The following is a 15,201-nucleotide window of genomic DNA, read 5'->3' on the forward strand; positions in this document are numbered from 1 at the left end:
AGATAAGTCACTTAGCCTTCCCTCAACCCGTTTCCTCATTTGTGAAAGCACAGTTAACCTAAGTCTTTAAATTGTACCAAATATGAATCAAGATAGGGTTGTTTTTGAATGTTTAATCAAGACAATATAAGTACAAGTGTGATGCCATAGGATAAGAACGAAATAAACATTTCCTTTTTTTTTTTTTAAGATTTTATTTATTTATTTGTCCCAGAGAGAGGGAGTGCTCAGAAGCAGATAGAGGCAGAGAAAGAAGCAGGGTCCCTGCCAGGAAGGAGCCCGATGCGGGATTCAATCCCAAGACCCTAGGATCATGACCTGAGCCGAGGGCAGTGGCCTAACCCACTGAGCCATTCAGGCGCCCCATAAATAAACTTTTCCTTTCCTGCTCTCCTTTCCTCTTTGCCCACCTTCCATCTGTCCTCTCTCCCTTTTTTTTTTTTTTTAAGATTTTATTTATTTGACAGAGAGAGAGATCACAAGTAGGCAGAGAAGCAGGCAGAGAGAGAGGGAAGCAGGTACCCCGTTGAGCAGAGAGCCCGATGCGGGACTCAATCCCAGGACCTTGGGATCATGACCTGAGCCGAAGGCAGAGGCTTAACCCACCGAGCCACTTAGATGCCCATTCTCTCCTTTCTTTTTAAAAAGTACTTCCTTTTGCAGAAAAAAAAAAAAAAAAAAGGAAAGTTCTAGGGACTTAGATATTACATAGCGTATCTAAAAGCTGCTGAGTTTCAGCAGTAAAAACTTCGCTATCAGACGAACGGATGAGACCCGGTAGAAATGTGGTGGCGGGGTTGGGGGGGGCACTCACACCGGTACACCATCCATGTAGCAGGCATCCTGCATGACTTATTGATCCCTTACCTGTTTTTCTGATGATGAAGCAACAGTCTTGGAGAGTTTAATCATCCATCCCTAGACAGCAAACTTCCCAGGTGGTGGAGGCCGGCTTCAAAACCAGGTCTTATCCGCTCCCCCAAACCCACTCTCTTTCCTCCACCTCATGCTGCCATTACGTCAAAGGTGAGAATCAGACACTGGTTCTTCAGGTTTAAAATAACGCGTTTTGGCAGAAACCGATCGGCTGCCGCTGAGGCCCTCAAAAAATGCATCTCGCCCGTGACAAGGTCTGTGAATGAGTCTGCATTTGCCCACGTAAAGGAAAGGTGGGCGACACAGAGCCCTGCCTCTCCTTGGCACCACGACAACGAGCATCTACAGGTTAGAGAGAGGCTAGGCCCAGAGTGGCCTCCGCATCCCCTTGGCGTTTCCTCAAAAGAGCAACAGAGGCCCGAGCCGGGGACCTTTCTCCCCACCTGGGCTGAATAACTCACTGCTCCTGCCTCTTGTAGTTTGGAATTCTTTGCTGCTTTTTTCCCAGCCTGTTTTCAATTTTCTCTTGTGGCCAGCTTTGACTGTGACCTCAACTCAATCAGAAGCGAGAGGGTGAGGGGAGAAAGCTTAAAGAGAGAGAGAGAGACAGAGAGAGAGAACAAGGAGGCAGGGGATTTGATGGAGTGCTAAAAGGAGAGGGAACTGAGGCAGAGGGTGAGCCTTTAGAAAATTACTCTGTTTTGTTGGGTCGGTTCTGAAGCTTCACCAGAATCGTGATTGAGCTTTTCTGTGGATTGTAATGAGAGCAAGGCTTGCGTCTGAGTGGATGAAGAAATGTGTGGGGGTCTGGCCCGAGCCCACTCGGGTTACAGCCCCAGAAGAGCCGTAATGGGGAACAGGCACATTCCTGTACAGCAACTCCCAACTCCCTATCTGTTTTCAAGGAAAGAAAAACAGAGAAAGAATGTTAGATTCTTGGACAGGCATGGGCGAGGCAGTGCGGCCGCAGCCCGGGTCTGGGCGGATTCTGCCACAGGGCCGTGATATGCCAGAGAGGAGGGGACAGAGCTAGCGCAGGCAGCGTCCTAGTGGAAGGTGCATGGAACTCGGAAGCAAAAGAGATAGGTTTGATTCTGGACTCTGCCCTGAGAGGCTGGGGAGCCTCGAGGGGGGCTGCAGCATTCCTGAACCTCTGTATTCCTATCAGGGAATGTGGCAGGGTTTTCAGATTCAGATATTTTTAGCAATAAAACTTAGGAGCCAACATTTTTAAAACAGTTTTTTCCCAACTTAAATAAAACATGGACCATCCGTATATAAAACAAATCTAACTAGTTGGTGTTGCTCTGGTGTAACATTAGCGTGGGTGAAGGAGACAGATTTCAGCCCCTACCTACCACCTCTGTCATTCCTTTTCAACCCAGAATCCTGCACATTCTACTTCACAGACCACTGCTAGAATATATTTCATAGTGGAAACCCACTGAACTACTTATGTCTCTCTGGGGCTTTTAATCTTTCTCAGAGAGTCCAAGTTTAAGAAGATGGCCAGGTGGAACTATGCGTCTCGCATAGCACCTGGCACATAGTAAATAAATAGAGCTCATATTCGTGTCAACTGTAGCTGGCCAGAAATTCAAGACCAACGTCTGTAATTTTCAGCGATTTTCTCTCATAGGCTGGCTGATGGGGAACATCACATAGGCTATGAGTCAAGAGATGAGGTTCTTGTTCTAAGTCAACCTCCTGCTTTGTATGTGGCCACGGACATGCTGCTTTCCTTCTCTAGGCTTCAGGAGTCACCTGGAAAAGGACAGGATTTTATCCAAAGGCTAGGTCAAAAACAAAAACAAAAACTAAGGGTCCTTATCTCTCTTCTCTGTTATGATGAAATAATAACAAAAACAGTAATGATAGCTAACATCTTTTTGAGCCCTTCGTGTATGCCGGACATGATGCTAATGGATTTGTAAGCAGTGTATGCAATTATTATATGATATTCACAACGCTGTAAGTTAGGTACTAATATCACATCTGTTTTACATGTGAGAAAGTAGATGTACAGTCAAGGAATCTGTCCAAGGCAAGCTGTAAAGGGGGGGTGAACCAAGATGTAATCCTAGGGAGCGTAAATTCGGAGCTCAACCTCTTCACCACTGTACTGTGGTACTGTTCGTTGAATTGTTCCAGCGCCAGACTCGAGGTATGGTGTATTGTAGGACCCTGACACATTTGTTGAATTGTAACTGATTTGCATGTGTGTGTAGAGAAGCCTCCAGGCCTTTCTCAGGACCCCCCTCGCTAAGTGAGCAAGGACAGTGAAGCATTCCCTCATCACCTGTCTCCACCTCGGTTACATTTAAACCTTCTGGAACAGAGTGCCAAGAAAAGCACTCTTACATTTTACTTTATGGGTCTGTTCTTGTATTTCAGAATCCTTCCTGTTGTCAGATTACAAACTGTAGAAGGTCCGGGACCGTTTCTTTTATGGTTTCATTCCCCAAGCCGGTAGAACTCAAAGTGGCATGAATTCAGCTGCAGACTGAACAAAATTGAGAAAGCTCACTTTCTAACACTATTGTTTTTGAACTTTCTCTAGGAGGCAGTGTAGTGTAAAAGAAAAGGTATGGCTTTGGAGTTAGGAGGATCTGGGTTCAAATCTCAGCTGGGTCCCTCCCTAAATTTGTGTGCTTCATCTCTGCTTTACAACAGAGATATTAACATTTAACTCATTAGGATTAAGTATTGTGATAAATGGAAAAAAAAGAAAAGAAAATGTGGTACAGAATGTTTTCTTTCTTTTAACTCTTTTCATTTGAAGATCATTATGTGTATTTAGTCCCAAATAGAACTGGTCACTACATGTCTTTAGAATGCCCCCGGTATGACTAGCTGTATACACCATGCTATCCAGTTTCTTCACTTGAGCTAAACCTATAAACCTTAGGATAGTGTGCCTATCTTACTGACTTCTCAGACATATTATGAGGCTTTTATCCAGGGTCCAAATTATTCTGAAATGGATTGAAATATCTGGAAAGTTATGCCCATTTGTAAATGAATGTCAACCATATTTTGGCCTGAAGATAGTTAATCCAGGCCACAGGAATACTGAATTCCCTCATGAGGGGCCAACTCTTTCAATGGCTATCTAGAAACAAATTGAAAAGCAGACAGACATGGGTCCACGCTCAAAGAAAACAAATGCAAGCTGCCAGACTTGAAATCCTAAGAAACCAAGAGAAACAAAACCCTTATTCCCTCTTGTGAGTAATTCCATGTTTTTCCCCCTTTCTTCATTTTTCACTCTATACATTGTTCTGTTTTAGTACCTATTGGCAGAGTGACTTTCTTGATTTATGATGTTACTATGAAAGAAGCTGACATAAGGGGCCTCTGAAAGAAATGGGGAGACCAAAATCTTTGATGAATCAGGTTTTCATTTACCTTTTCATTTTCTAGCAGAACTGCTGGTTCAAGACAAAGATTTTCTTCTGAAACTCATCCTTTCTTCCTAGACTCCAAACTCAGTAAGAGTTATTGACCCTGTACTACAGAAAGCAAAACTGAGACTTGGAGGGGTTAAGACATTTGCGGTAAATGGTGGAAATAGAATTCAGTCCCAAGTCTGTCCCAACAATAGCAGGTAAACCTGTGTGTCAACCTGACATCAGCCTGATTCAGACCCTTCCTCTGCCTCTGGCACGATGGGTCAAGTCTATGAACTGTAGTTGTCATTGTAAACAGTGGAGAACAACACTGCACACCAGCTCTGCTATACTGGACCATAGGAAGAAATGCTTTGTAGAACTGTTGTTTACCTGAAATCCCAGGCCCATTTAGATGGTTCAGTCAGAGAATTGTTAAACCTCATTTACTTGTGAGTGCAGAATGAAACTTTTCTTTGAAAGACCAGAGGAGGTGATCTGTATATTCTGCCCTCTCAGTGCCTCCTTGGGTCACAGTCTTCTTGGACACTTGGCCAATATTACTGTTCCATGCTAGTTCCATTATATTGGATTGCCCTTAAAGTCAAATAGAGAGAATTTAGTTGAGTGGGCATCTTCTTCTTGCTTGTTACTAAGAATAAGTGAGGAGAGAGTATGCAGCATTCCATATCAGACAGGAAGGAGGAGGAATGAACCGTAGGGAGGCCTCTTGTTATTCCTTACTGTGTGGTATAAAATAACTCTCATGCTTGTTTTGCTCCTAAATCATCCAATTTTAGAACTGGAAGGGAACTTAGAAGCCATTTAGTCTGGCTCATTTGTTTTATCTATTTTTAAGTAATTTTTTATTGATTTTTTTTTATTTGTTACAAAAGTAATACATGTTCATTGTAGGTAATTTAAAAAAAACACAAATAATGGGGGTTTTTTCTCTCTCATTTTTGCTTATCTCACTTTACAAAGCCACTATTATGTATTTGCTATAATTTCTTCCTTCTCTTTTGAAATGGATATAAATGTAAAATTTCCACCAAACATTAGGTTAATCTGTAATAGCATAGCCTGTTTTTTAGCTTAATATCTTTTCATATAATTTCATATTCTTCCACAATATTGTTTTTAATAGCTACAAAATATTCCATTGCATCATTGAACCATAAATGATATTGCTATTTCTATATCATTACCATTTAGTTGTTTCTAAATTCTTGTTGGTTTAAATAGTACCATAATGTTTGTCTACATAACTCAATCTTTCTGTACATCTGTGTTTTTATTTATTTTTTTTCAAATTCTAATAGTGTTTCTAACCCTTTGATTCCGCAGAGGAAAAACTAAGACACAGAGATGGAAATTCAATTGCCCCAAGATATCAAGCAAATTCTTAACAGACTTAAGACTAGATCCCAAGATTTAAAAATATTCAGTTATTCTTTTTAGTCAGGCCCATTTCTAGTAAACTTCAGCTGCTTCCTAAAAACCCAGTGGCTAAATCGACTTTTAGAAATCATGGAGCTTGGGGCGTCTGGGTGGCTCAGTGGGTTAAGCCGCTGCCTTCGGCTCGGGTCATGATCTCAGGGTCCTGGGATCGAGCCCCGCATCGGGCTCTCTGCTCAGCAGGGAGTCTGCTTCCCTCTCTCTCTCTCTCTCTGCCTGCCTCTCCATCTACTTGTGATTTCTCTCTGTAAAATAAATAAATAAAATCTTTAAAAAAAAAAAAAAGAAATCATGGAGCTGAAGGCACTTGCTTTTCCACTGTTCCTTCCTGTCCCATGGTCTTCATCACTCATCAGTCATGGAGCTCTTTCCTCCTTAGTTGGACCCGGTTTCTGTCCATCTCAACATAACACTTCATGAATTTAATATCACTGCATTAAGAGTGACCATGTGATAGAAAACCCACCTTACACCCTTGGCCCAACTCCTTTGTTATACCAGAAAGGAGAATGCAATCCCAGGAAGGAAGGGCCTTGCTCAAGTAATTAAGAGGAAGTTAACAGCAGGAACAAGACCAGGAATTTTCTCTGGACAGTAAGTACTATTCCCCTGTTGTCTTTTCATGCATTTTTAGTACACAGTAATTTACCTTATTTGAGCCTTGCTGCAATTTCAAAAAGGTAGGTATTGGTATGACCACTCTCCAGTTGAGAAAATTACAGCATAGATTTAAACAGAGTCGTTAGGGCTAGATAATAATCTGTGTCATGTTCATGTGCTATGCTTCTTTTGTCCACTAATCCTCCTGATAATGATATCCAGACATTTCATGGGTTTGGACAGCAGCAAGAATGTCTGTTCACCAAGGCTGGAGCTGGAGAGCTCATCTTTTTTTGTCTCCCTCTAGGAGAGTTCCTGAGTTTTGCTGATGACCTGCTCTCTGGCCTGGGTACATCTTGTGTAGCGGCTGGTCGAAGCCATGGAGAGGTCCCTGAAGTCAGTATCTACTCCGTCATCTTCAAGTGTCTGGAGCCCGACGGTCTCTACAAGTAAGATTGCTGGGTGTGCGGGGAGTGTGAAACAGGACGATTTTAAGTCTGGGAGGCAAAGTGTGAGTCATCTCTCCAGGCCAACCAGATATTTGATAGGCCAGCCTATATGTGTTCCTTGAGATCTGAGGTTTAGAAGAGTCCACTGGAGATGTGTGGCCACAGTAAGCCAGAGAATCATACAGGGTTAGTGCTGAAGGGTCCGGGGAGACTAGGGCCCACAAAATCATTTTTCCCAGTGATGAAGAATCTGTAACCCAGAGGGGGAACGTGGCAAGTTAGCAAGGAGGGCTGGAACAGGAGTGCCTGCCTGGTGTTCTTTTCTTAATTCTATGGTATCTCCTCTGAAAAAGATTACATTAGTGATCCGAAATATGTGTGTGTGTGTGTGTGTGTGTATGTTTGTTATATATTATATATGGTGTGTATATATATATATATATATATATATATATATATATATATTTGTTAGCTTGTTTTACTAGATTCAGCTGCTTCCCTTAGCAATGATGCCATTATCAGTGCTTCACAGAGTACACTTGAGTCACTGCATTCAAACTTCTAGAGATGCAAAAGGAAGTCATTCCAAGGCTCAGCTCTTAATCTCAGAGAAAAAGGGGCCTCATCTTTCTTTTGTTCTGCTCTCAGCAAGTATGGCTGCATTGGGTTGCACCCATCATAAACTATTACATAGGGTTCTAGAGACAAGCTGTCTTCTTGTATCCTAATTATGAAACTACAGGCCACTTCCCTTAGCAACCAATTTCACCAGTTATTGAAATCATTTGTTTTTCTTTTATTTACTCAGTGATCCTCTTACTTACCCATTTACCTAATCATTAGTCCCTCCCTCCTCCCATCCTTTTCTCTCCCCTTTGCTCTCTTTCTCCAACCATCCATTCATCTGTTCATTCCTCTACTCCATCATTCATTCACTTACTTATTCATCACTTCTTCATTCATTCATTCATTCATTCACATTTTTACTTCTTCATAACTCACTTATTCAGCATACATTTTCTGAGGACTTTCTGTGACTTGGTACTAAGTTAAGAAATCATATGAATGTGATGAAGACAAAGGTTCTATTATCCAATGACTTATAACTTAGTATGAAAGACCACAGACTGTGGGATCAGATTGAGCTTTGACATTTTTAGCTATGTCACCTTAAATAAGTTGCTTTACCTCTATAAGCCTCAGTAAAAAAAGTAATAATCAAACCTAGGCTGTAGAGTTGCATGAGAATTAATGTGAATCTCCTTCACCTCCAAACCATATCCTGTCCCTACTTCCTCTGGAAGATAAAACTTTTTTCTAAAGACCATGGCACTCTTTTGAATACCCAGCATATTCAGGCTCATTGGTTAACACTCAACAGATTACACACCAAACTCAGGAATATAACTGTAAGCTAGAAATTGACCGTGTCGTAGATGTGCAGGCCCGAATTTTATTTTGTCAGAATGGCAAAATCATTGGGGGACACGGAGAGCTCCAGGAATGGAGTCTCCAAAATACCATAGGCTATCAGATCTCTCTTGTGGGACATTTCGACAAACTTCCTAGAGAAGGTAGCATTTGCCTTAGGCCTTACGTGGTGACTTGGGATCCAGATCTTGAGATCATGACTCCATAGCTTCTTAATCCCTGAGTGCTACACTAATCTCTTGGGCTCTAGGATCACTCCGTCTATAAAATACAAGTACGTGACTGAATTAAGAGCTATAAGGTCTTTTCCAACTCTAAAAACTATGATTATGTGAAGAAAGTAGCATTTCTGGAAGGTTTCATGATGGCTGACTTCTGATTCCTCTGTTCCCGGTTATGTGCATACACTTGAGGGAGGCAGATCTGGGTTCCAGTCTCCATCCTGCACTTACCAACTGTGTGACACCGTGAGCTTCTCAACCTTCTGGGCTTCCATTTCCTCCTGTGTGAAAATGGGGATAATGATGGTGTCTGACTCACTGGGACCTCAAGAGGATTTGACGAGATAGTGCACAAAAGTTCTCTACTTGGTGATGAACTCCCAGTGAGAGTGTAAGCTATTACCACTGTTGTTCTTGCTGTCCTTGTTGGGCTAAAAATTAACTTTAACTCCCTTCTCCTCCTTTTGCCAACTTACTGGGATAGCATCTAGCAGAGAGGGACAGAGCCCTGGCAGGTGGTTCCTATCCACTGAGACACAAGTTGTAAGCTTGTCTCTGGGTGACATTGTGGAGCCTTGACATTAGCCAGTCTGAAATCCTACAGGCCCATTATGTAGAGAGCAATGAAATGTTTTATGGAACCCCAAAAGCAGTTAACACTGAGAGCTGACAAATCAGTTGACATTTAAATGACATTTAAAATGTCATTTTCCCTCACCTCTTTTCCTTCTGCTTGACACCCCTCCCCCCTTCCCACCTCTTGAAGTAGGACCATCCTTTCTTCTTCTGTCCTGGAAATATGCTTGTCATGAGCTTGTCATCGCTAACTCTGAAGACTTCTTTATTTTATTTTTGAAATTGATTTTATTAATGGCTGTGGAATCTGGGCAGTTCTGACAAGGAGCCCAGGGTGTGGTTTGGACCCATCTCTCATCCTGCTGGTGGCTTTCCTTCCGTGAAGTCTGACCAACTCAGTCTTGGGTTTTAAAATAGTTGCATTGTCAGTTCTTGGGTTTTCTCCTTTTCTGCTTGCTCGTTCCTTACCAAAATTAGTTTTCTAACTCTTGGGTTGAATGGCTGTGTGTGGCAATAGGAGGAGGACAGGCTGAGCCGAGTACAAATCCTGATTCTTCCCTGTCCTCAGAACCTGCCCTGGGAAAAGCCAGTTCTCACTGCTCTGTCCCATAGGGTCTTCTCTGGAAATAGGGAGCTGGTAATTGTTTTGGTCTTATGGGGTTAAAGGGGAAAGCCTTAAGGGAGAAACTCCATGGACAGGGTTTACCAGAATGCCTTGCATATACTCTTTTGTTCTCCCTGACTCCATTGATGGTTATCTGTATCTTTGACAAGGATAGTCCTAGAGGAGTCATTCCCTGTGGGGCAGGTTGGGGTGTTGCTAGCCCTGGAAAAAAGGACCATTCAGGATCCTTTGGGAAGGAAATAGTATGCAAAGAGATCATGGGTCCAGACCCCTGGGTTTGCATTAAGCACAGGGCACCAGATCCCCCACGGACACTGCCAGAGATATAACAGGATTCAGGTGACCCAGGCATGGAGGGCCAGTCTCTCAGGCAGGTAGTCTGAGTTCACATGTCACTACTGCCACTTCTGTCTCTGGGACCCTGGGCTAAACATTGATGTCGTCTCCTTGTTCTGCAGTTTCAACACTTCAAAGTGAAGATGTGCGAGATCTGTCCCAGCTTGAGGGTTCAGAAAATGCATACTTATGCTGTAAGATTTCTTCTCATTCTGTCTCTCCTTCTCCTCCTGGGCTCCTGTCCTTCCTACTCTTCTACCTCTCTCTCTCTCTCTCTCTCTCTCTCTCTCTCTCTCTCTCTCTCTGGTTTTACCCCAGTGTGCCTCCCTGCGTCTCTGGACACCTCTCATGCCTTTCATTGCCTCTCTGTGTACATCTGCTCTGCGTAGCTCACTGTCTCTGTCTATCTGCCATTCTCCCAGCCATTCTTCTTCTTTGCCTTTCCATTTGCTTTTCTCTTAACTTCTGTTTGTCTGTGTTTAACTCCGTTTCTCTATCCTATTTCTTACTTAAGTTTGGATTCCTCTCTATCTGTTTCTCGCTCTCTTTCGTGTGCTGAGTATCCAACCCTCTCACTACTTCACCTAGGAAGGCAAATTTCTTTTGCAGCCCCTCCATCCGTGTAATTTTACACAGCACCACAGGATTGAGACCAATTGGAGGAGTGAAAGTCAAGGCTGATTTTCTGTCCTAAGCTCACCCGGGTGTAGCAAAACAGAAACATCAGCATTTGGGCCCTGTTTAAATTGAATTTCCTTGTTTGTTCCATTTGTTTTGCTTTTGAATGAAAACAAACAAAGAACAGCAGAGAGAGGGTCCCCAGAAGGGCTGAGAGTGTGGCCAGCTCCTGCACCCTTGGGTTGCTGGAACTGGAGAGTGACCCCCGAGCAGGAATCTCCCACTGAAGATGGATGGGTCAGGCCAGGCTCGGCACCCATGGTCCCTGTCCTTGCCTGACTAAAGGCCTAGACACCCTTCTTGTCGCCGTTCCCCAATTTCCTATTACCCAAGGTAATTAGCCTCTGTCTTGTCTTGGCTGCCTTGCCTTTCTCTAATCGTGGATGCCTGCCAAAGGGTCCTGAGCAAACATGCAGCAGCGGCCAGGCCCAATTCCTGGGGAGGGGGGTGCATTCCCACACATTCAGAGGCTTGCCCCGGGCCTGTCCTTCACCTCCCTGGCCTCAGCTCTGCGAAAAGAATGCCAAGGGAGCCTGGGTACTACAACCATGTGCCAACATCCACGGTGGGACCAGAGGGAAGGGGGGAGGAGGGGCTCTTTCTTAGCAGGGATGGGTGGAGTCGGAGGAGAGGAGGAAAAGCAAAACCAGGGCCCTAGAGGAGAGAAGGCATTGTGGAAAAAAAAGAAAAAAAAAAAGCCTGAGGTCAGGAGTCAGACAGCCATTCCCACACTGACTCCCAAGTGAGACTTGGGGCCAGTTCTTCCCTCTCCCCTGGCTTTGATGTTGTTTTGTATGAAATCGAAACGTTCAACTCTGTGCTCTGAGACGGGCACACCGAGGCAGGGATGCGGACTACACCCTAATACCCAGTGCCTCCTTCCTGGATCATAGCAGTAGTGGGGGGAGTAGTAGTCATCTGAGCATTGACCCTGTGCCAGGAACCACAGTGGGGATTTACATGTGCTATCTCATTTAATCCTCGCCAGAACGCTGTGGGGCTGATGTCTCCTCCTCCTCCTCACCTCCTATTTCATTGTGGGGAAAACTGGGCCTTAAAGGGGTTCACATTCCACCCCAGATCACATGACAAGAAGAAATAGACCTGAGATTCATACCCAGGCTGACTCTGAGACCCAGCGTCCCCTCCCCTCGCCCACATGCTCTCCTGGTCGTTGTCCACCACACGTGCGGAGCTGTCCGAGCATGGGAGCGGGAGGGGCTTTGAACTGTAAGCAACCCTGATTGCAGTGGACGGACCACGGGGGCCAGGCAGACGCCGCCGGTGGCCTGCAGACTCCCGGGGAGGATGCCTCACACTCACCCGTCTCATCTGGGAAATGGAACTGAGTAATCTGATCCGTAAAACGAGATGATTACTTCCACGTCCTCGTGTCCTCACAAAGATTAAAAAGAGTAGTAGATGAGGAAGTGCTTGAATTTTTCCGAAGGTTTCCTGAAGGGTTTTCTCGGTCACCCCATTTGTCAAAGATCAACAATGGGGAGGGCAGTAGGCATTTTGAATCCACGTGCCTCTCTCCACTCCCCACTTCATGTCCATATTTTTAAATTAGGCCTTTGAACTAAGGCAGAGGGAAGTTTCTACCTCCACTTCCGCACCTACCCATAGTGTGACCTTGTGCAAATTTCTTAACCTCCTTGAGTTTCAGGTTTTCAACTGTAAAATGGAATCACAGGAAGGCTTTTTCCATAGGGTTGTGAGGATTCAATAGACAGAAACAGGGAAAGAGCACAAGATGGTGTCTAACTCATTGTCGGGACTTAATAAACGGCAGGACAAGGAGCATCACTGTCATTACCATTGGTGACAGCAGTCTTCACCCAAGCGGTTGGGCCTGGGTTGCATGTTGACCCTGTTGTGTTCACAGCATTCCAGTGGGAGAACACGTTTAAACTTTATCTCTCACGCTGGCTGTTTACTCATCGTCCCCAGGCACTTGGTAGAACGTGGCAGTAGTAGTAATTCTTCCTTCGTCAAGGTCTCTGCTCCTACCTCTTCCCTTTTCCCAGGGTGGACTTCTCCTGGCTTTCCCCATGATGGTTCCCATGATGGTTCCCTTTCTCCTTCATGTTTGCAATTAAATGTCATGTCATGTCCTTACAAAGGCCTTCCTTGACCACATGATCGCCGTCCATCCTTCCTGCCACACATATAGACACACAAAGCCATGTATTTACTAAAGCTTAATGGTTTGGTATCTGTTTGCTTCTTCGTTGTCTATCTTTTCTGACCAGACTGACAGCTGCATAGAGTAGGATCTGCGTCTGCCTTTTTATCCTCTATCCCTGACACCTAGGACAGTGACGGATGCCCATGAAGAATCCCATAAATGGTTGTTGAAGGATTTGAATATGTTTCCAAGTCGGTGCTCCAGTCTGGAGAGACTGACTTTTCCCCTTCACTCACTCACAACCTCTAACTGCCTTTCTTACCAGATATGCAGGGGATATTGTCTTGGTACTAAGTACCTAGGTCGTCCTCGTGCCCTATGTCTTTGTCTCTGTATCTACCTTGAGATTTGTCTGTCTGCCTATCTACCTACAAACCTACCATAAACCTGAGCTCATTTAATCCTCCAAAGAACTCTCTAAGACAATCACTATTATTCTTATCCAAGAGATTAGGCTACTAAGGCACAGAGAGTTAAGGTAACTTGACCAAAGCCTCAAAGTCAGTAATAGAGGAGAAGCCAAGCTTTGAATTCAGCTCATTTATTTCCAGAGCCTGAGCTCAAAGTTTCTGCACTAGATCATGAGAAGGACTAGCCATGTAGAAATGGTGAGGATTAAGGGGTAGAATCTATTCCGAGGGATCTTTTGTGCAAAGACCCATGTGTGCCCAGATGAGTTGGAAGCAATGTGGAAAATAGATCTTCAGTCCTCACACCAAAAGCTACTTGGCTAAAACCACCGAAGGCCAAACTTCCTCCTGCCTCTGCAGTCCTGGCGTGGCCACAGCCCCAGGTGAGCTCCAAGTCTGTACAGGGACCTCTGCTTCTCTTAGCCATGTGCTCCCCATGCCGTTTGGAGCTACCCAGGATCTCCAGCTCCCATCTGCCGAGTCGTTTCCCAGTGTCTCCAGACTGCCATGTGTTTCTGCAAACAAGTCCAGACTCCTGGCCCAAAGATGCTGTTCCAAAAGCCCAGAGAGATTGGAGACTTTGGATGGAGGGAGCATTGCCGGGCCCCCAATGCCCCCAGGACACCACCCCTGCTTGGGCACAGCTTGGGCAGCACATTGCAGAAGCAGCCAAGGCCACCGCCATGAATACTATAATTATACATTAGATGAAATCCCAAAGTTTCCCTTTATTTACATTCCTACCCTACCCTCTTCATTTCCTCTCTTCGTGCCAAGAATCAGCACAGACTTTACTGGAAACAGCATGAAAGTCATCAGGAGCCCTCTAAGGCTGGCTTCCAAAAGTACTTGCCCAGATGATGGGAGGCGAGAGACCCAAGGGTCATTTTGCTTCTGGCTCTGGGCTGCTGTGAGGCCAGGGGCAAGGATGTTCTCCTTTGGAGGCCTCCGGGTCTCCATTTGTAGAAGAGGGATTGAATGAGGCTAACCCAAAAAACCATTTTGTGAATTTACAGGCTGTGTGTCTTAAGAGACAATGGAGGCAAAGGGAGAGACTCAAGCCCCTGGTGACTGGAGAGTTTGAGTCTGAATGGAAAAGCTTCATTCAGCTTTAAGGCCCCACGCTTCTCTCTCTGTTTCAGTAACCCTGTCTGATTAATGGGCCTCCTGAGCCAAGTCCCCAGTGTGACCAGGCCCAATTTTTAAGGGACTTTCAGCATTTAGGAGAAGGAAGATAGGCACAGAAGAAGCCTGCTATGTTGACCAGGGCCCTGGGCCACAGCCCCTGGACCAGTGCACGCTGAGGCGAAGGCCCAAGGTTGATCCAGGACACACCAAGGCAAAGAGCCAGGACAGGCCTGATAATTCTTGTCCTGCTCTTTTACTGGCTTTTTCTTCCCAGTGTGATACTGTCTCAGTTCTTTTTTCTTCTCTTCAGTCCTCTTGCCTCCGTCCCTGCCTCTGTCCCTCCCACCGCTTCCCTTCTCCCTCGCTTTCTCGACTTTTCTCTCTTCCTCCCTCCCTACCCACCTCCTTCCGTCCATCGCCGTCTCTTCTGCTCTCCCTGCAACCCTCATGTTTTTCTAACATCTCATCTTTCCTTCCCCTTTGTCCAGTTCTTTATTCTTTGACTCTTATCCTTTCCCCCTCTTTTTTCCTTCTCACTTTCTACTTTTCTCTCTGTCTTGGTCACAGATGTTGCCTCTCTCTTGGTGTCACTCGGACTTCCCATTGTCTGTCTGTCTGTCTTTTTTTTTTTTTTTACCAGTCTGTGTGTTCTTCTCTTCTACTTGTCATCTCTGCACGTGCGTGTCTCGTCACTTCTTTACTTACCACTTTTCGGTCTCTGGCTCAGTCCCAAGATCTCTGTTCTTTCATCCTTCCATAGACTCCCCACCCCAGCCTAAATACAAGAGTCTGAGCCCATAATATGGTCTGGAGCCAACAGCCAAGGTGTGGCC

The 15,201-nt window shown here is 44.9% G+C and overlaps 1 protein-coding gene across 3 annotated transcripts in view; it reads left to right on the plus strand.

The window, feature by feature from the left end:
• The window catches only part of ASTN2 (astrotactin 2), an 854,980-nt gene that overhangs the window by 797,792 nt on the left and 41,987 nt on the right, over positions 1 to 15,201 (plus strand). For all 3 annotated transcript variants that reach the window (XM_032307618.1, XM_032307619.1, XM_032307620.1), the window contains one exon: positions 6,631 to 6,772. In XM_032307618.1, coding sequence (XP_032163509.1) covers positions 6,631 to 6,772 — 142 coding nt within the window. The remainder of the gene's footprint in view (positions 1 to 6,630; positions 6,773 to 15,201) is intronic.

Source organism: Mustela erminea, chromosome 12 (genome assembly GCF_009829155.1).
Source record: "Mustela erminea isolate mMusErm1 chromosome 12, mMusErm1.Pri, whole genome shotgun sequence".
Classification (NCBI taxonomy): Eukaryota; Metazoa; Chordata; class Mammalia; order Carnivora; family Mustelidae; genus Mustela; species Mustela erminea.